At 37.4% G+C, this 20,837-nt stretch overlaps 2 protein-coding genes across 8 annotated transcripts in view; both read left to right on the plus strand.

The window, feature by feature from the left end:
- LOC127629947 (transcription factor Dp-2-like) overlaps positions 1-15,776 on the plus strand; it is a 78,729-nt gene extending 62,953 nt beyond the window's left edge. For 6 of the 7 annotated variants that reach the window (XM_052107272.1, XM_052107274.1, XM_052107271.1 and 3 more), the window contains 7 exons: positions 4,040-4,202; positions 5,107-5,253; positions 6,115-6,183; positions 7,359-7,510; positions 12,244-12,410; positions 14,408-14,450; positions 14,713-15,776. In XM_052107272.1, coding sequence (XP_051963232.1) covers positions 4,040-4,202; positions 5,107-5,253; positions 6,115-6,183; positions 7,359-7,510; positions 12,244-12,410; positions 14,408-14,450; positions 14,713-14,821 — 850 coding nt within the window. In that variant the 3' untranslated portion in view covers positions 14,822-15,776. The remainder of the gene's footprint in view (positions 1-4,039; positions 4,203-5,106; positions 5,254-6,114; positions 6,184-7,358; positions 7,511-12,243; positions 12,411-14,407; positions 14,451-14,712) is intronic. The other variant, XM_052107270.1, reaches the window with a different exon arrangement.
- A 2,118-nt stretch (positions 15,777-17,894) lies between these two features.
- Positions 17,895-20,837, plus strand: part of LOC127629505 (sodium/potassium-transporting ATPase subunit beta-3-like) — a 50,366-nt gene continuing 47,423 nt past the window's right edge. The window contains exon 1 of the mRNA XM_052106595.1: positions 17,895-18,166. Within this exon, the coding sequence (XP_051962555.1) occupies positions 18,061-18,166 (106 nt within the window). The 5' untranslated portion in view covers positions 17,895-18,060. The remainder of the gene's footprint in view (positions 18,167-20,837) is intronic.

Here is a 20,837-nt window from a genome sequence, read left to right on the forward strand (position 1 = left end):
TTTCACTCAATTAGAGGCAAATTTTGGTGAGCTGGGGTTCTGGAACTAATTTGATCTGACGACTGGAACCCCAATCAGCCGCTACGGCACTCTCCCCTCCCCTGTGTTCCTCCTGTTTCTCCACACCTCTCTCCTCCATTGAGCAGTGGTTACATAATTAACCCCCCACAGCACAGTCGCTTTATTTATACTGTGTGTGTGTGTGTGTGTGAGAGAGAACAGAAAATAAATGAATTTTCCCTAAGATCATTCACATTTGAATACTTGGCAGTCCCTTCGCTTTACCATTTACAAACATTCACACGCACCTTAGTCTCCCTGCGGCAGATATTACCAATAGTGAGGACTTCCTACGAAAGCAGCACAGTAAGGTTGATAACAGGTTTTCAGTTGGGCTCAGGTCAGGTTGAACATTTGTACAAGATGTATTTGAATACAGTCATGTGAAATGAGTGAAAGAATCTAGTTGGTGTGATTGTATCCATGTGGTAGTGGCATAGTCATATAGAGTGAGTCACTCACTTACTCTTTCACACATCATGTGTGTAATTGTTTTCCCACCTCTGTCGGGTGAACGTGACACATCCTACATTGAGCCACTATGACATGACCCTGGGCCAAAGATCCAGTAAAATGCCAAAGATGCATATGTAAGCAAGCACACAAACATGCATGTCGGGAACACAAACATTCAGACTACCCACATGTGTCCCAACCTGGACATGCCATGTCTTTTCACCAGAGTGTGTATGTGACAAGCTAGAAACGGTAAGAGTGACAGATGTAAACTTAAAATATTGGATGAAAAGTGATTGAGTGTGCAACACGTCTGCTGTTTGGAGAAGCAAGTAATATCTCTGCTCGTGCCTAATATTGTGTAGGTCCCCCTCATGCTACCAAAACAGCGCCAACCAACATCTCAGTAGCATTCTGAGATGATATTCTTCTCACTGAAATTGTAGAGTGGTTATCTGAGTTACCGTAGACTTTGTCGGTTATTATTGTCTCTGTAGTCTGGCTATTCTCTGTTGACCTCTCTCATCAACTAGGCATTTCCGTCCGCAGAACTGCTGCTCACTGGATGTTTTTTTTGTTTTTGGCACCATTCGGAGTAAATTCTGTTGACTGTTGAGTGTGAAAATCCCAGGAGATCAACAGTTACAGAAATTCTCAAACCAGCCCATCTGGCACCAACAATCATGCCACGCTCCAAATCACATGCCACGGTACAATTGATGTGAGAAGAATAACATCTTAGAATGCTATTCTGAGATGCGGGTTGGCGCTGTTTTGTTGACACGAGGGGGACCTACACAATATTAGGCAGGTGGTTCTAATGTTATGGCTGAACGGTGTATTTTACTTATTGAAAATTAAGCTTATTTTTAGGACCGTTGCGATTTTTTTGCATTGTTACATTTTCATACCAATTAAGCCCATTTTTTTCACATATGCTCTTGTTACTCATTCTCATAATGCATCTGGATGTGCATTCTCAATGGTTCATTAGATTATCATTACTTTAATATAGTAATTGCTGTATTACAAAGATTTCTATTTAAATTATCATAAATTAAAGGCAGTACAACAAATATTACCATGATATATAAGGGTCATTGACAAATAAGGTTGTCCGGGGTGATAAAATGTTTTAGATCTTTTGAAAATCTAGTTTAAAACATGTCAAGTTCATAAAAATGTTATCTTGGTGTCCATGTTTGTTTCACACATTTTTGAAATCATTTGTAGCATTTTCTCATAAAAAAATAAAAAAAAATAAAATAGGTAAAAGATTTAATGACTTAAAAATGTTATGTGGTGCAACTATCAAGTAAAATACTATGAACGTACTTGCACCTTGAATATATGAGAGAACTAAACCATTAATTTTTAAGAAGTTTTAAAACATTATTCAAGTAAAAAAATATTTTGTACAAATATTATGAATATAGTTTTTTTTTTTTTACTACATAGTCACGAGGGCCTTTTTTAATAATTTTTTTTTTCTTTACTTTGGTGCACAAAATGTTTCAAACAATAATCACTGATTCTTAAGAAAAAGGACAACATTTTGTTTTGAGTTTTTATTTTTTAAATATACATTTATTTGAAATTGCTATATTTGTAAACAAAGGTCTCAACTAACAAACCATGTAAGAATCAGGTTTTTATAAAAAATTCATTTTTTCTGAAAATTTACATTTATTCACTTTTTAACTTGCATCTTGGTATAATATCTGGCAACTCCATCAGACACACTAAAAGCATGCTATTTTAAGTTGATACAACAAGAGTGTAAAGTCTTTCATTATCTAATAATGGTTTTCAGTAAAGGAGTTAAGTGATAAAATATGGTTGACATGTTTTGTCCCGTATCTCAAGAATCAGAGTAATCATATTTTATCACAAATTTGTTTCACTGCTTATTTTTTTAAAGAAAGATTTTTCTGCTCTACTCGTGCCAACATTAAATCTTTTCAGCTTTTTGAATAGATTATTATAATTTTTATTTTTTACTGTCACTGACAAGACCACAAGACGTTTTAGTAAATAAAAACGTGTTCATAATAGAAGAGGTTTATTCAGGTGTAAATATGTTTTGTGTGGATCACATTTTTTATGTTTTTTTGAATAATTTAATAGATGTGGACCAAAAACAAAAATCATTCACATGTCACGTCATTAACCCATTAACATTTTAAAGTCTTAATATTAATATAATTACAGTAGCGTAGCGGTAATGAGAATTCGATTTTTTATTTTTTTCATTGTGTAATAAGAATGGGGGAGGTTCTTAGTGTTGTTCTCATTACTATAATGCAGCAATTACTGTATTACTACAGTTTGTATTTAAGTTAGCATAAATAATGGCAGTATAACAAATATGACCTTATTGTGGGGGTGGGGGTAATCTCATTTTTTTCGACAGATTTCACAATATTCACTAGGGGTGAGAATCTTTGGTTTAAAAGCGAATCACTTTGATTCACAATTGATTGGTTTTCGATTAGATTCGATAAATAATTTTTGCAAATTCAGAACAATGAAATTCGATTACAATGAAATTCTATTTGATTCTGCATTTTTTAAATGCATGTGTCTGTCACAATACTTGAGATAGTTTAGGCTATGGAACCAAAAGTAGTTTGAAAGAAAACGGGCTTCTTGGAATACAACAGAGTGCAGTGTGCCGATATTAATATTTTAGTGTCAAGCATTACTAATAATGTATTCCATATTATATATTTTATTATAAAAATGTCATGATTTTATTAATTTGCATGACGTTTCCAGGCCTGGAATACATATTTTTAAAACTACCTGATATTTCCAGGATTTCCATGACCATAGGAACCCTGAATCTGTTAAACAATCCAAATATTACAGCATTGAAATAACATAATTTGACAACATTCAGTTTCCTTAAGGCCTAAAAGAGAATTGCAATACCGACTGGTGACTTCAACCATGTTTACTGCAGGCCAAGTCCCCAACTAAACAATGATGCTAGTAAAATGGCAATTTTTATCTCATGAAAAAAATACAGATTAGGTTCACGGCAATGACAGCATTTAATTTCTGTAGTGGCCACACAAAGGCTGCACCCGAAAACCAAGCTGTCAATTGTTTCATCTGATAGTCAGTGGCCATCTTGAGGAGAGATCAGACACGAGGTGCTTGAAAGCTGTTTAGAAAAAGATTTAATGAGAGTTACAGATGGTACTGAGAGCTGGAGGGATGCCTTGAAGGGTGACAGAAACGTGCAGCGCGTGTCTGTGACATTTTTATATATTTTATAATACTGTACACTTTTTTGTCGAATCACAATTCATTCGATTTTTACCATTTTAAATCGACTATTGATCAACTCTATTGATTCTCGATTCAAAAATAGATTGGCAGAACAAGAAATCGATGCATCGAGAAAACGAGTGAATCGTTACACTCCTAATATTCACCCTTTTACGTTTAGTGTCCATAAAAAAAATATGGAAACTCCATGTGTCTGTTCTGACATTTTCTTCCTCTTTCTCTCCAGTAAAAGAATGAAGAGGGCAGATAAGAATGGTAAAGGCCTGAGACACTTCTCCATGAAGGTGTGTGAGAAGGTACAAAAGAAAGGCACCACATCCTACAATGAGGTGGCCGATGAGTTGGTGGCTGAGTTCACCCATGCAAGCAGCCTGATGCCTGCCGACTCGGTGAGTGGCTCCATCTTCATGTCATGGAAGTGGCCATCCTTAATCGAATCGTTTTTTTTGTGCAGCTAGTTTTTTCTGAACGGAATATTGCATATTTGACTTGAACCTGCCTCCCCTACTTGAGCACCATAGCTCAGCATATGCAACACATGTTCTAACATCCGGGCCACGGCTCAGACAAATTGTCAGACAACAATTCTAAGACGTTATGCTACAGAGCCTCCAGTCACTGAGCTTTTAAATGTCTTAAAGCTTTGAGTTTAATTCTTTATTGTACTATAAACATCATTGACTTTTTATTTCAAAATGCTTAGTTATCTCGGGCCAGTCTTTCAGGTATTAAAAATGCATGCAGTTCCATTACACCTCACCTTAATGACTATCAGTTACTCAGTTTATACAGCCGAATAAATGGAGCTATGCTGATTAAAAACAACCCACTCCAGGTTCTTTCTGCAGCCTCATGTTAATATGAGCTGTGATTTATGAAAAGTTATGAACACTTCCTGTGTTACTGCACAACCTCACAATCTCTGCACTTCTCTTGTCTGGCCATAGCCCAAAATCTGAGCTGAAACAGATACTCAACATTGACCTCAGATATCTCTCTTACAAATGCAGCTTGTACTACTGGTCTTAGATCAGTGCATAAGGACTGTTTCTACCTGGAGTGAGGAAGGCCGGTAGTGCTTTCCGGTATTCATTCTGACAGTTTTTATTTCCTTGGCTGGAGCTTTAATCTCTTGACCCTGGTGGAATGCTAAAAGATGTAATTAAAAAAAGACTTTACTGCAGATGCAGGGGCTTGGGGGCTCGACTGGACATTGAGAGAAAGACCATAAGAGATGATTTCACACTTCCATGTGCTTTGTGACATTAATAGAGGGTGTGTTTGTTCACACAGCAGGTGTATGACCAGAAGAACATCCGCCGGCGTGTGTACGACGCGCTTAATGTGTTGATGGCCATGAACATCATTTCCAAAGAGAAGAAGGAGATTCGCTGGATTGGCTTGCCCACAAACTCGGCTCAAGAGTGCCGAAATCTGGAGGTGTGTGTTTGCGAGAGACAAATACACAATTTACTTTGACATTCATCCCAATAAATATGTTTACATGCACTTCATTTTCTAATTTAAGTTCATATTAGGATGAAGCCTTTATTCGGATTATTGTTTTTAAAAAATGACACATTTAACAGGTTGTCTGTTCATAACTGCATAGAATCAAATAATTACTTTTATTTGAATAGTAAAATATACTTGTAGATTTAAAGGCTTATTCTATTACGGTGTATATTCTGATAAATGTTTTATTAATACAGGATTATTGAAATTTCAAGATGACCATATATAAGATCATGTTAGTACCTGAAACAGTGTTCTTTTATCAGAGAAAGGTCATAAAATTGTTTAAGTAAAACCTGATTGCCACATCTTGATTAAATAAAATTACCTCCAGCTTATTGAATGTGTGCATGTATGACTGTGTAAAAGGAAAACAGAGGTGTGTGTGTGTGTTTGTGTGTGTGTGTGTGTGTGTGTGTGTGTGTGTGTGTGTGTGTGTGTGTGTGTGTGTGTGTGTGTGTGTGTGTGTGTGTGTGTGTGTGTGTGTGTGTGGAGCCCTCTGACACCATCTGTTAGTGTCACATCTGTGGCAGCTTGACAGACTGAAGCAGAGGGTGAATGGAGGAGGATAATGTAGAGGAAGGGTTGAGGGTGAACAGAAGCCCACATATACAACTCAAATCAATGCTTTAAGCCATCTAGAGCTGTTGTTTGCGTATTGCTGAACTCAAATACCTCTCTAAATGTTAAACTGTAGTGTAAAACGGGTACGATTGGTGTCATCTAGGTATACATAGACTGTTTTAGTGACATTAATTTGTGTGTGTGTGTGTCGTTGTATTACAGCTGGAAAAACAGAAACGTCTGGAAAGAATCCGACAGAAAAGAGCCCAGCTAGAGGAGCTGATATTACAGGTTTGTACAACACCTGTTAGTTTCTGTGTGTTTTTGTGTTTTAGGGCTGGGTCATATAGCCAAAAAAATAACAATACTTGCTTTTCAATCAGAAGACTCGTCATTTTATAGGGTTTTAAATAGTTCACCCAAAAATTTTAATTCTCTCATTTGGTCACCCTCATGCCATCTCAGACTTTCTTCTGCAGAACACAAAGTTTTTTTAGAAAAATATCTAAAGTATATATATTCTTATATATTCTATAATATTAATATATGAGAGGACAGAGTTAACGCAGCCTCTCATTTGAGTAAAAGCATGTTGGCATGTTCAAGTGAGAACTGACGCAATACAAACGGAAATGCTCGGTTTATTTACAACAGAACACTGTTCACAAGCTTAATTGGTTTTGCTTTTGTTTGAACATGCCAACGCCCTTGCATCACGTGTGAAGATCTGAAATATACTCTCATGAATGTGTATTGAAGAGCTAATAAAAAACAAATAAGTTAATTAATGAGAAAGAGACATTGTGAAATTATTATTATTTTTAATTAGTAAGGTTGCGTCACCAACAACAACAGATCACAACTGAAAATCCACCAAAATATTCTTTGTCCAGTTAGCGTCATTGACACACAAATCAGCCTCAGTCCATCGTCTAAGAGAAAGAGAAGAATGAACAACTAAAAACACAGCAGATGAGAGGAAAGAGTCATATTAACTGTGGCCAGCTGTAGAGAAGCAGAAAATCCCAGCACACAAGCACAGTCGCAGAAAATCACTGCAAAGCATCCAGCCCTCGCTGTGTTTCATTTTAGCACATTAGCACTCAAAGTCTGTTTTAGAGACAAGCATAAGTGATGCATATTGCACTGCAACCGATCAGAGCAATGAAGTCATAGATGTTTGGAGAGATCAAAAGAGGCCTTGGTCCTGCTGGGATATCGATCAGGACTCTTGGAGTGCTGCTGGAGGACTAAATTAAATACATTGGCTTACTTCTAGTCATTGGCCAGCCCTCCCACACATCCTGAGATTGAAATGAGGTTATGGTACGACTACGCTAACCTGTTTATTTATCAACATGGTGACTGATTTATTGTAATGAGTTGGCCTTGAATGGGTCATGTGCTGCTGAAATGGTTTGTGCATACATGAAGTGATTTGTGCGTCTTTTCTTGGTGCTGAGCAGCAGATCGCGTTTAAGAATCTGGTACAGAGGAACCGGGCCAATGAAGCGTCATTTCAGTCAACACCACCTCCAGGATCCGTTATCCAGCTTCCATTTATCATTCTCAACACAGACGTCCGAACCGTCATCGACTGCTCCATCTCTAGTGATAAGTACGAGATTTCTCTCTCTGCCTTTTTGTTTCGTTTTCTATGTTATCTTGTGTGTCTTTTTAACCGTGCTGCAGGAATGTCCTCTGCTGATTCCATGAGCCTAGTTAAATGTTTAAATAAACAGAACAGACAGTGCAGATAAATGGCAGAGTAAAATCTGCTTAACTTAAAGGGGTCATTATATAGATTTTATTTAATAATTTGCTTTTTTTTTTCCCCCTGAAGGTCCTCTAATAGTTTGTCATGCTTTCTAAAACAATCATTACTTTTTCATGACCATTTTCCACCCTGCCTCTGACCTTTAATATTAAACAAGACTGTTTTAGTTGCTGTACCTTTAAGATTTCAATAGAAACACCCTCTGTTGATTAACAGAGACTAACCTCATCGGCTAACCTTCAAGTAACACTTACTTATAAGCCTGTCAAGAAAATGTCCTGTTCATATTTAAGTCAAAATTAAATACAAAAAAATGTTTGGCATAAAGAAAACAAAGCCATTTTGGGCCATCAAGATAACTGCAGCCACTAAATTATTGACCAATAAACGGTGCTGATAGTGGAATTGCCGCCGATATTTTGCAGATAATTTGTTCCGGTTGTTTTGCTTGCAGATGAGAATCTCTGACTGCCAGCTCTCTCCTTCAGGCAGGCACTCGGGCATCCTCAAGCGACAGTGCATGTCTGACATTGAGAGCCTGGCTAGTATTGCAAACCGAGCTCATGTCGCTCCGTGTGGACTATTTCAACATCTCTGCATGCTGTTACTTTGTTTTGGGGCTGAATTTAATTGGGATCATATGCTGTAAATAACGACATGCCATTATCCATATTCTGTTTATGTTCATGAAGCAATAAACAAAAAGTTCACAACAATATGTATGTACAGAATGTACTTGAGGGCAATAATTTTAGCTTATTAATTAATGAAACATAAGCAGAATATGGGAAATAGTACATTGTTACTAAAAGCAAAGGATCAAGATTTAAAGGAGTGTAACAGTGCGTAGACCTTAAAATAATCCTCACAAAGCTACTTGAGATGGCTAAAAACACTAGTTTGTGGGGGCCTGGGTAGCTCAGTGAGTAAAGATGCTGACAACCACCCCTGGAGCCGTGAGTTTGAATCCAGGACGTGCTGAGTGACTCCAGCCAGGTCTCCAAAGCAACCAAATTGGCCCGGTTGCATAGAGTCACATGGGGTAACCTCCTCATAATCGATATAATGTGGTTCTCGCTCTCAGTGGGGCGTGAAGCCTCTACACACGCTACGTCTCTGCTGTAACGTGCTCAACATGCCACGTGATAAGATGCACGGATTGATGTCTCAGAAGCGGACGCAACTGAGATTCTTCCTCCGCCACCCGTATTGAGGCACTACGCCACCACGAGGACCTTGAGCACATTGGGAATTGGGCATTACAAATTGGGGAGAAAAATAGATAAACAAAAACAACCAAAAAAAACCACTAGTTTGTGTGTGTGATGACTTAGATCTGTATGGTATTTTTGCCTGTTCCCATTATGATTATTGTGATCCCATTTAAAAAGTTATAAAACGGAACTGTTACAGATGAGTGCTGCATTAGCGTCTGCCAATTATGTAAGTGCACACACAAACATTACACACACAAACCACCGCTGCACACAGTCTGGCTGCTGGAATAATATTGCACCATGTATAAATAGATTAATGTTTGTATTGTGCGTTTTGTTGTGAAATGTTTGTTGTAACATGCCTGTTAATTTATTGCCTCGTTTTGGTTTAATGCTTTATTACATCTGGTAGAAGTTTGTTATTATCTCTCTGTTAGCATTCATTAGGATTACCGTAAAACACTCATATAAATGGTACCATACAATTTATGCAGTTGTCTTGTCAATTATTTCTTATTCAAATCAGCACACATCTGTAATATAGGCATATTTCTGGTTGTTTTTACATCTGCTAAATTTTAAATAGCTGCAGTTAAGAATTGGTCATATTGTCAATTCCAGATTCCAAACTTTTAATTGACACCTATTTTTCAAATGAGTAGCTTTTAATTAATTAGCAGTTCTAGGTTAAAAGATAAAAAAATGAAAACTTCAGAAAATGATTGGTTATCGGTATCAGCCTTTACGATGACTTTTGCCTAACATAAGCAAATAATTATCTTACAAAGTGCTAATAAAGTACATATGAATACAAAACAAATGACAAAAGCATACCTTCCTATTCAATGTTTTTCTTGGATCTGTCCATCATCCATATTGTCAATATAGTTGTGAGTGGGGAACAAGAAACTGAGTTTATCTGTGTCAGTGTCAGTTGTCTAATTTCAGACGAAAAGAGCAAATTTGAGCATGAGCAGTGGATGCAAATTGGGTTGAATTGGACTCGTGTTTGACACCCCTGATTTAGCAGCTCGGCTCAAGCACTAGGTGGGGATATTTTAACAATATATGCGATGGTGCTCAAGCTAACAGCCTCTGAATATGCATGTAAAAAAAACTCTGTATTAATGCGCTGAAATTCAAGAGAGCTATCGCTTCATAAGGCTACTTTTGGGAATGTAGATTTTTTAATAGGCAACTAGGAATCGCAAATACCAACAGAATGTGCATTTGCTTTTTCATTTCACCACAGTGTTTTTTCATAAACTCCTTTGAGTGTTTTTGTGTTGTTGCTCTCTGTGTACATATGCGCATCACAATTATAAGCACAATCTTGTTACCATCAGTATATATTTAAGAATTAGCTAATGTTTACATATTTTAGCATAAAACGCTGCATTTTCTTCATGTCCGTGTCACTGTTACTTGATTATAAAGTAAAACAAATTTCGGCAGTTGTAATTTCGGTGCATCCCTGTAATTTACCGGTTATCAGCCTAGAAATTCCATATCAGTGCATCACTACTGTAGTTATGACATTATTTTCAGGACACTTGAGTATATTTTTCCACTTAATTCACATTACTGCATTATGTCCAGACATTTTACTTTTACTATTCCCATTGTTTTCATTGATGATTCACATTACCATAACATCCATCCATCCATCGTCAACCGCTTATCCTGTGTACAGGGTCGCGGGGGGCTGGAGCCTATCCCAGCTAACATTGGGCGTAAGGCGGGGGACACCCTGGACAGGTCACATTACCATAACAGTTTTTTTTTTTTACTGCATTACAGTAATGAAATGCATTAAATTGTACATTGATTTAACCTTTAAAATCAGCAAAAATGAAAGGCATTTTCAAGTGTGTATTGCTGTGATGTGTAAATAATTTACAATTTAGATATGTCATTTTTTTCACATTGTAGTAATGAGAATATCGTAATAACCATATTTTTTGTATTGCAGTAAGAATTGTAGGGTAAAATATGTATATCTTTCATGAAAACACAGTAATATCACAATATAAAAAAAATTATTGGCCCTATAAAATAGGCTTAATTTTTATATGCAAAATATATATATTTTTTTGGTTTCTTTTAATTTTGGAGTAAATAAGAACCAGGACAGTTTCTTGACAGGTTTCTGTAAAGTTACAGTATGCATAAAGAGGGTCTGTTCCAAAACATAGTGAGCTACCTCACTGTCTCCTACCAACATTGGCAGCTGTCTTCTATGGCAGCATCCTAACTGAAACGAAGCCTCATAAGAGCGATTTGGCACGCTTTACAAAGGTGCGTTATTCAAAAAAGTGCTGTTCACACACAGTGCCCGGGAGACTCAACTCGTGACTGATTTCAACATAGGTGACAGGAATGACTTGATACTGTAATGAGCATATACACCGATCAGCCACAACATTAAAACCACCTACCTAATATTGTGTAGGTCCCCCCTCATGTCGCCAAATCAGCACCAACACGCATCTTAGAATAGCATACCATAGACTTTGTCAGTTCAAACCAGTCTGGCCATTCTCTGTTGACCTCTTTATTCACTAGGCATTTCCGTCCACAGAACTGCTGCTCACTGGATGTTTTGGCACCATTTGGAGTAAATTCTAGAGACTGTTTGGGCTGATTTGAGTATTTCTGTAATTGCTGATCTAATTTCAAACACACCAGCTCACTAGAATTTACTCCGAAAGTTGGTTTTAATGTTGTGGCTGATCAGTCAGTGTATATACTGTACATACACAGCGCCAGAGCACTTCTACCAAGGAGAGCCTACAATCTTAGCATACGCAGAAGTATATATAGTGTCAAACTTAAGCGCTTTCAAAATCTGCGATTAATCGTTAGTAACTAGAAAAAAATCGAGATTAAAAATGTTATAGACTGACAACACTAGTTATAAGTATAATTATAATAAAAATATGATCTTGCTTCGTCTGCCAGCTTGGAATAATTTTTCCACCGAGCTTATCACAGTGCATTCTGGGATCGCTACCTTAGTATTTGGGCAAAACAGGATATCTTATGAGGCAGCAATTAATATACCTGCCTTTGTGTCTGGAGTGTGCCAATGATGCCTTAAAATGCTGCCTCCGGAGGAAGCTCAATTGGTTTTAGAACAGACCCCTAGTACATAGAACTCTTTCATTTTAAAACAATAAAAGAAAATTAGATTTTTCATGATATGACCCCTTTTTATATCCTCGGCAATGTTTGCAATAAAACAAGCTCAGTTGTCATGTCTTACTGGTGGGAAAAAATTAATTCATTTAGTTTTTTATGCCAATGACTTTAAAGGAATTTGCCGGCAGCTAAACTCAAATTTATTCCTCCAAACAGGTGTGAATACCTCTTTAACTTTGACAACACATTTGAGATCCATGATGACATTGAGATCCTGAAGCGAATGGGCATGACTTTGGGGCTTGAGAACGGCACATGCTCTTCGGAGAACCTCATCATGTCCAGATCTCTAGTGCCCAAGTCACTGGAAAATTATGTCACCAGTATGTATCTGCAAGATTCATTTTTTTCTTTCTGCATTTCTCTGTCTGGACCCAATATTGGCATGTCTCTTTACGAATATCGATTACAACTTCCAGGCTATTTTATCATCTTTTGGCAGTTACATGACAGGCGAAAACTCTCTCTGTCTTGAAGCTCTCACAGAAGAGGCACTGCATGTCACTTTGAATAATTTGACTGATGCAGCAGACCTGCATTGTAAAATAGCTTCTTTGTCTCAGCAAAAATAAATTACATTACTTCACTGCAGCCATCTCAATATACAGGATTTTTCTACTCATTACTTTCTAGCCCTAAAGCATAATATGGTAGAGCATGTGTCTAAAACTACAATTCAATTATTTACACTGTTCTGTACTGCGGTTTGGTCTCCTCCACTGGTACAACCACATCTCTCACATGGATGGTAACAAGACACTCGAATCAGTCCAGCTGTGTGGGGAGAGCATAATACCTCCACTAATATCTTAATTCAAGATCCCCCCTGTCTGCTACAAAATCTGCAATTCACATATCAGCAGGGTCCAAAATTAACACACACCAAAGTGCCAAATGCTAGTAAAACTTGGCTTTTGTGAGCAAATATAATTACTGGTCAGTTAGGTGTTTTCATGAATAACAATTCCTTTTATGTATATACTGTATATTTTGTAGCGGGGTGATGAAGAGATGGACACAGTGGGTGTTAAGTCAGGCCTAGGAGAGGTGTTTTTTTAAATGATAGAAAACAAAAAAGTTAAATACCTGACAAAGGTTGCATGATAGAAATTATTAATAAATTATTAGATCGAGTATTTGTGTAACTGCTGATCTCCTGGGATTTTCACACACAGTCTCTAGAATTTACTCAGAATGGGGCCAAAAACAAAAAATATCCATTGAGTGGCAGTTCTGTGGACGGAAATGCCTTGTTGATGAGAGAGGTCAAGGGAGAATGGCCAGACTGGTTCAAGCTGACAAAGGCTACAGTAACTCAGATAACCACTCTATATAAATCCGGCACACTGCTGCTACTGCTTGCAAACCGTATACAATTTCTTGATACAACATTTTGATCATGCAACCTTCGTCACGTATTTACATTTTAAGTGCTACAGGAAGTTCGGGGTGAAATGTCATCTGAGTATCTGGACAAACTGACAGCTAGAATGCCAAGGCTCTGCAAAGCTGTCATTGCTGCACGTGGAGGATTTTTGAGAACTCTATGAAGTAGTTTAAGAAGTTCTGAAATTTTCAGCCTCAAAAACTTTTTTTTTTTTTTATTGTAATAGTAATTTTTCACATTATTAATGTCCTGACTATACATTGTAATCAGTCAAATGACACATATATATATATAGAGAGAGAGATGAAACAAACATATTTGTTGATGAGATTAACATTGTAGTCTGACCCTTGCTGATGTAAGTGTATCGATTCAAAGAAATACAAAAACTAAAACACTACAAAATAAAATCTTAAAGGCTGTAATGCATTTTCTAACAATTTTACGATCAGACGTTTAGCTAGGAAGCCAAAAATTATTATTGTTTAATTAATTTTTTTATTATTGTTGAATCCGTTGAATATTGTTGAACACATTAAGCTACAAAACAAAAATCAAAGAAACAAAATCTAGATGGGTCTCAGTGGCTTAGCTAAAAGATAGATAATTCCATAGTCAAAATATTATTTTTAAATATATTTTTAATCACACAAAATGCAGTGCCATGTCTGGTAAAATATTTGAATTTAAAGAATTTTCTTTAGGAGGTGTGGCTTAAGTTAATTTGGAAATTAAATATCAGCCTGTACAGAAACCAATGCTTCACCCATGATTTGCATAGGTTTTATGTTTTAAATTGTTTTAAATTTATGTTTTAAATTGCAAACTGTAATGTAAAACTTACTTTCTGACACTGGTTGAGATATTTTCTCAATTAAAGTTTTTTTTTGTGATTTATGTTTATATAAACATCACAATGTTCTTTCTCAACAGGCATGGCCAGAAACACCAACAGAACACCTCTCAGTCACAGAAGGTATGTTTACCAGAATCTTGCGTGGATGTTACAAAGTAGCAGAACTATATTACTTGTAATCATAGTAGGAGATGATTGAGATAACATGATCTCCTTCCATATTTCCTTGGAATATAAATACATGCAGGACATGCTGAGTTGGGAAGACAGGCCAGCCCTCACTGCCAACCCCCTCCCAAAATACCAAGACACTCTCTTTCTATAATTATCAACAGCTCAAGTATTTGGGTCAACGTTTTAATAACCCTACCTCTCTCCACAGTCACAGCAGCACTGCCCCTTCACACACCTCAGAGTCTCGCGGTCAAACGCCCAGCTCCTTTAATGAGGAAGAGGACGATGATGATGGAAATCCCTCGTCCCCAGAGTGAAGCTCATCTCTGCGGGACGTCGGCTCTCTCTCTACACTGGGACAGGATTCCAGAGCAGTGCTAGGGAGGAACGCTACACAGGAAATAAGCTGCCACTCCTCGCTATATTACGATCATTTTAACTTTCCTCACAATTTCTCTCTTCCTCTCACAGTTTGCCACTATTTTTGTGGAGTTTTTGCCTCAGAGAGAGACAATTTGCTTTATTTCTGTGGTTCTTTTCTACAGTATGCTATCAGATTAACGAGCCGCAGGTCGGGCCGTAAAGGAGAGCGAATAAATGAAGGTTAGCAGATGTTTCATGAAAGATCCTCCGTTAAACTCTCAAGTCATCTCAGTATGCTTACTTTCTCTGCTTCCTTTCCAGAGGACTTTCAAATTATTTCTGAAAATCTATTTATTTCGGTATGGTATTTAAATATGATATAACAGCAGAGTCCAGTGGGCTAGGGCCACTTTATTTTCTTCTCTCTGGGGATTGGAAAGTATTGTCCTGCTCTTACCTGTTTCTATGTTCTTTGATTGGAAGGAATTTACATCCTTGCTGAAAAAAAATAAACATTTTCTTTTTTTATAGATTGATTTAATGTCATTTTGTTGTATTGCATAGTTTACTTCTTGTCATTTACTGCAATAGTTGAAGGGAAATATTGATAGTCCACATGTTGCGACAAGCTGTTTGAACAGTGCATGTTGGGAAATGTTGTCTCTCTCGCTGTCTCTCTCTCTGTGTGTGTGTGTGTGCGTGTGTGCGTGTGTGTGCATGTGTGCGTGCGTGCGATTTAAAAAACAAAACATTTTTGTTACAATTTAGAGTGGCCGATACAAGGGAAACCTCCCTGATCCGCTCAAGTTGCCATTTTAAACACACTCAAACTTACAGGATAAATAATATGACTTTTTGGTTTGCAATTGTTACTATGTACATGTATGCATACAGTATATAAACATATAATTTTGGTTATCTCTGGTGTGGTCTGGTCTACAATTTTTTTTTATTATTATTTTAAAGGTATTTAAAGTAGAAATGTACTAAAAATGTTGCATAGTGGTATACACATTTTTAAATATCAAAGTTAAACCTTGATACTCATTGTGTAATAATCTTTGCGGTTGTACAAAAACCTTTATTCTTTCTGTATTAGTAGAGGGGTGGATACATTTATGAATTTGTTTCTTCTGTTCAGCCTAAATGAACATATTCTGTGGAAAGAGCAAAAAGAGTAGTGCACAACTTAGCTCATCCTCGCTATTAAGAATAATATTCAAAGATGAATTATAATGGTTTACTTTTTCTGAATTTATTCTTTATTTATTTTTTACCATTTTCCTTTGTGGTTAAGAGTTGATATGGCAATATTTGCCAAATATTCAAAAAGTATGAAAAATATTCCAGTGATCATACGATATGGACCACAGAGGTTTGAAGTGAGATCAGACATGATTCTGAAAATATGCAGTCTAGAAACAAACATGAATCAAAGGATTTGTGCAACTTAAGTTGTGTGTGATTTAAGGAATAATGCTGTAAATAATAATAATACGCATTACTTTAAACCTATAGAGGAGAGCCGGACTAGTTATCACATGGGGAAGATGTCACAAGAGGTACACTCACTGACCACTTTATTAGAAATGGCTATACCCCTACTTATGCAATTATCTAATCAGCCAATTGTGTGGCAGCAGTGCAATGCACAAAATCATGCAGATACAGGGTCAGGAGATTCAGTTAATGTTCACATCAACCATCCGAATGGGGAACAAATGCGATCTTGGTGATTTTGACCATGGCATGATTGTTGGTGCCAGATGGGCTGGTTTGAATATTTCTGTAACTGCTGATCTCCTGGGATTTTCATGCAAAACAAACTAGAGGTTACTTAAAATGGTGCCAAAAACATCTAGTGTGTGACAGTTCTATGGACGGACACGTCTTATTGAAGAGAGAGGTGAACGGAGAATGGCCAGACTGGTTTGAGCTGACAGAAAGGCTATGTTAACTCTGATAACTGAGGTCTTCTACTGTTGTAGCACATTCTCTTCAAGGTTTGACTTGTTGTGCATTCTGACATGCTCTTCTGCTCACTACAGTTGTACAGAGGGGTTATCCCACAGTCCAAATCACTTAAGATAAAAAAACCTTCACCTTTCGGATGGTTGATGTGAACATTAACAGAAGCTCCTGACCCGTATCTGAATGATTTTATGCATTGCATTGCTGCCAAATGATTGGCTGATTAGTTAATCACATGAATAAGTAGGTGTACAGGTTTACCAAATAAAGTGGTCGATACGTGTATATATCAATAACTATAAGGTTTTAAGTTAAAAGACTGGTTGTATAAATGCACGTTTTGTTGTGAGTTTTATCATCAAAATAAAAAATCCAATATAATTTTTGTAATAGCACTTGAGTAAAAAAGAGAGCACAATGAAACCAAATACATACATTATGGTGCATTAAGCTTAAGGGAAAAGTAAACTATAATGTAGATTTAACCTAAGGGATAAACTGTGCGTGTGTTAGATTGGGGCAATTTATCACATTTATTTTGTGCTGCAATTTTATACAATTCATTATTGTGATTTCTGTTGACAAATACAATCACTTTATATTTTAGTTATATTTTCCATTTTTGCTGGTCTATGAATTGCGTTTCAGAATAGTCTTACTGATTACATTTAGCTGGAAATCCTTTAAATCGGCTGTAATACTTTTAAAATACAGATAGTAGATAGTAATTCATACTCAAAGATATTCTTCTCAAATCCGTGTCATTAAATAGCAAGTTCCCATTGTTACAACTTAACCCGCTATAGGTAGATTAATGATGGAAATGTACAATAGGTTTTTGAAGTCAAAACTTCAAGGTAGCCTAAGTGTTTACAGAAATTCGACTGAAATAAAATAAGGTGTGACAACTAGCCCCAGTCTCCCATATAGAGGTATCACCAAAACTTCACAGTAAATCTTGCAGAAATTATGTTGAATCAATCGATGCTCTTCGTTTGGATCCGGCTCTTGGAATCGCGTGCGGCTGCGCATGCGTCTTAGCGCTTCAAACGCCGATAGCGGAGATCCCGAGCGTGCCAATCACTGCTGCAGTCTCGACCCGCGTGGAAAGACTGTACACCTCGTTTATTTCATAACGCAAATGTGGCAAGCCTGAACCAACGCTTTTTTGATTCGTCCTCATTCGTCGTCCTCAAACTGGTTTATTCATCCTATTCACGCCATGGCCAACATAGAGGAGAAAGCTGACGAGAAACAGACGAGTTGGAAAGATTTTATCTACAACCCACGAACGGGGGAATTCATCGGGCGCACTGCGAGTAGTTGGGGTGAGTAAATGCTATTTGACAAGTGTTGAAGTGCCCACCTTAAAAACTGATGTTCAGATTTCGAAACGATATTAATTAAACTATCTATGATTTAGCTCGTGCTTTGCAGCATACAGAAACGCGTTATTAAATACACTGGTGCATATTTGCAGTGCCAAATGGAATTCATACAAGAATTGCCCCAATTCTTTAAAAGCTCTGTTGCATTGACAAGGTTTTATATTAACAGACATGCCATGGGCTTGAATGCCTGTGCTGTCGATTACAATCCGTTATTATGTGGCATGTACCATTAATCTCCTTGGTTTCCCGGTGTTGTATCAATGCCAGAAAATAAACAAATTTATACCAATGTCCACAGGCTATAAGTAACCCAGACGCCCTATGTAAAAGCACTGGATAGCCAGCCTTTGCCTAAATGAATCTTTTATCTGATTCATCCATATATTGCAGTAGTCGACAAATGACCATTAGTACAGTTACTTAATTATGAAACCTGTCACGCGACCTAAAAACATCGAAGGATTTCAGCTATTAATCGGGTTTTAATTTAACAGCGTGGCTGCGATATTCGCGTACATATCAAGCAGTTTCACAGGAGGCTTGAGGTCTATGAATAGCCTTTCCTAAATGTCATTACTACGCTCTCTACAGTAGGCCTATCACATTAGATGTAAAATGCGTGGGGCTAATTAATTTGTAAGCTAAATCTAATAAACGGCGGGTTTTCGTAACGCGTTAAATCGCTGTTGCGAATTCGCACCTGCCCTCGCGCACCATCTCGTACACATTCATTTAGCGTCTAGTTTTAGATTTCCGTATTTTTTAGTGGTTCCTGCCTCATTAATACAGCGAAAAATTGAATATATTTGCCCAAAAAAATTGCATAAAAGCTAAAATTCGGACTAGCTTTTGGAATAGTCTGTTAGTGCGAAAATGTTATTAGTTTGTTTGAGATGTCAATCATTCTCGGCCGAAGTGATGTAGCCTCAGTATTCATTCGATCCCCCCACACCCACACACACACACACACACACACACACCTGTGATCCTTTTTATCCTCTGACTTGAGATAATTTATACTTCTGAACTGTACTGTAGTATATTTCATACAGTATCCAGGACTATATGGCCTTGTTTTGCAATGCAATATGTGTGAATATTAGTATCCATATAAGTATCCATAATTATTGCCTGTGGTTGGGAGTAATTTCTTAAACACCTAGTTGCTTCGTAACCGGCTTTGCATTAAACTATTTTCTTGTAGTTGTGTGCCTCAGTCAAACGAATGCAATGCTAAACTCTGCAGCACCTCTTCTTCACTGGGATGGGTGTTCCTCGATGTGTGATGCATGAGCTGCTGCCCTATCCCACCCCCACCCTCCCTTTCTTCCTCCCTTTCCTTTCAAGGTCAAAGCGGTTCCCTGCAAGCTACAGTAGCAAGATGCCTCTTGAAAGAAAGCTAATGAAATTAACATGAAAACAGTCTCCAACCTTTAGGAATATGATGTATTAATAGGACCCTTTTTATTCCTATTGGTGCTTGGAGATTTCTTTGCAAAATGAGGCCTAGGTATTCTGCTAAACCTTGGGTTTTTCTTCTAAGCCTGTTCATATTTTCACAAGCATTGCCTGTATTGGGTTTTTCAATAGCCGATACATCTAGAGAGCAGGATGCTGATGGCCAATATAATGCAGATACACCAATCAGCCACAACATTAAAACCACCTGCCTAATATTGTGAAGGTCCCCCTCGTGCCGCCTAAATAGCGCCAACTCGCATCTCAGAATAGCATTCTCAGATGCTTTTCTTCTCACCACAATTGTACAGAACGGTTCTAGGGGGCACTAAGGTCCTCTGTTGTATAGCCTTCTCACTGGGCCCAGGGGAGACGGGCCCACTCATGAAAATTTTGTCCTGGGCCCTGGGAATTTTAGTGACAGCTCAAAATTTACTAAGAAATTGTAATAGAAATAGTTTATTATCTGTTTCGACATAAGGGAGAATCTATATCGGGATCGCTCAAATGAAGATTTAGACAAACTTGATCAAGAAAACCTATTTAAACTGTGTGTGTGCGCTTTTCAATTAAATTTTTTTCAATTTGGTCAATGCAATGTTAACTTACATTAGATTTTCTCATAGTATGTTGCAAAAAACAGCTGTAATGATGTCAGAAACCCTTTCACGAATGCATTAACATAGCTGATGATGTAAAATAATGATTTAACCATTAGGCTTATGTTTTCTCTGATGATTGCAATGTGTTTGCAACATCGGATCCTAGAGAGCCTTGCCCTTGACTGAGTAATAGAAAAAAATGTGCACTTAAGAGAAACGGTCATAACTGCATGGCTCCCGGGCTGCTCTTACTTCTCCCGTGGGTGCAGGAAGGAGGTTGATACTGATGGAGGGAAGGATGGGGAGTGAAGAGATAAAAGGATCAGGCTGAATTAATGGACAGGTCCAGCTCAAGATCTTTCGGATATTTGTCTGTTTGGATTAGCCCAGATTAACGTGTTACTATTTGTTACGATGATCCCCGACCTAGGGGTGGGTGTTGTGATGGTGTTAGTAATTCTAGATCAAGGTATTTATCAAAGAATATATCACAATATAGTCCAGGGCTCCCACATCTTTTGACCAATTCATTTCTATTACTTTAGCAT

The sequence above is a fragment of the Xyrauchen texanus genome, chromosome 36 (genome assembly GCF_025860055.1).
Source record: "Xyrauchen texanus isolate HMW12.3.18 chromosome 36, RBS_HiC_50CHRs, whole genome shotgun sequence".
NCBI classification, from domain to species: Eukaryota; Metazoa; Chordata; class Actinopteri; order Cypriniformes; family Catostomidae; genus Xyrauchen; species Xyrauchen texanus.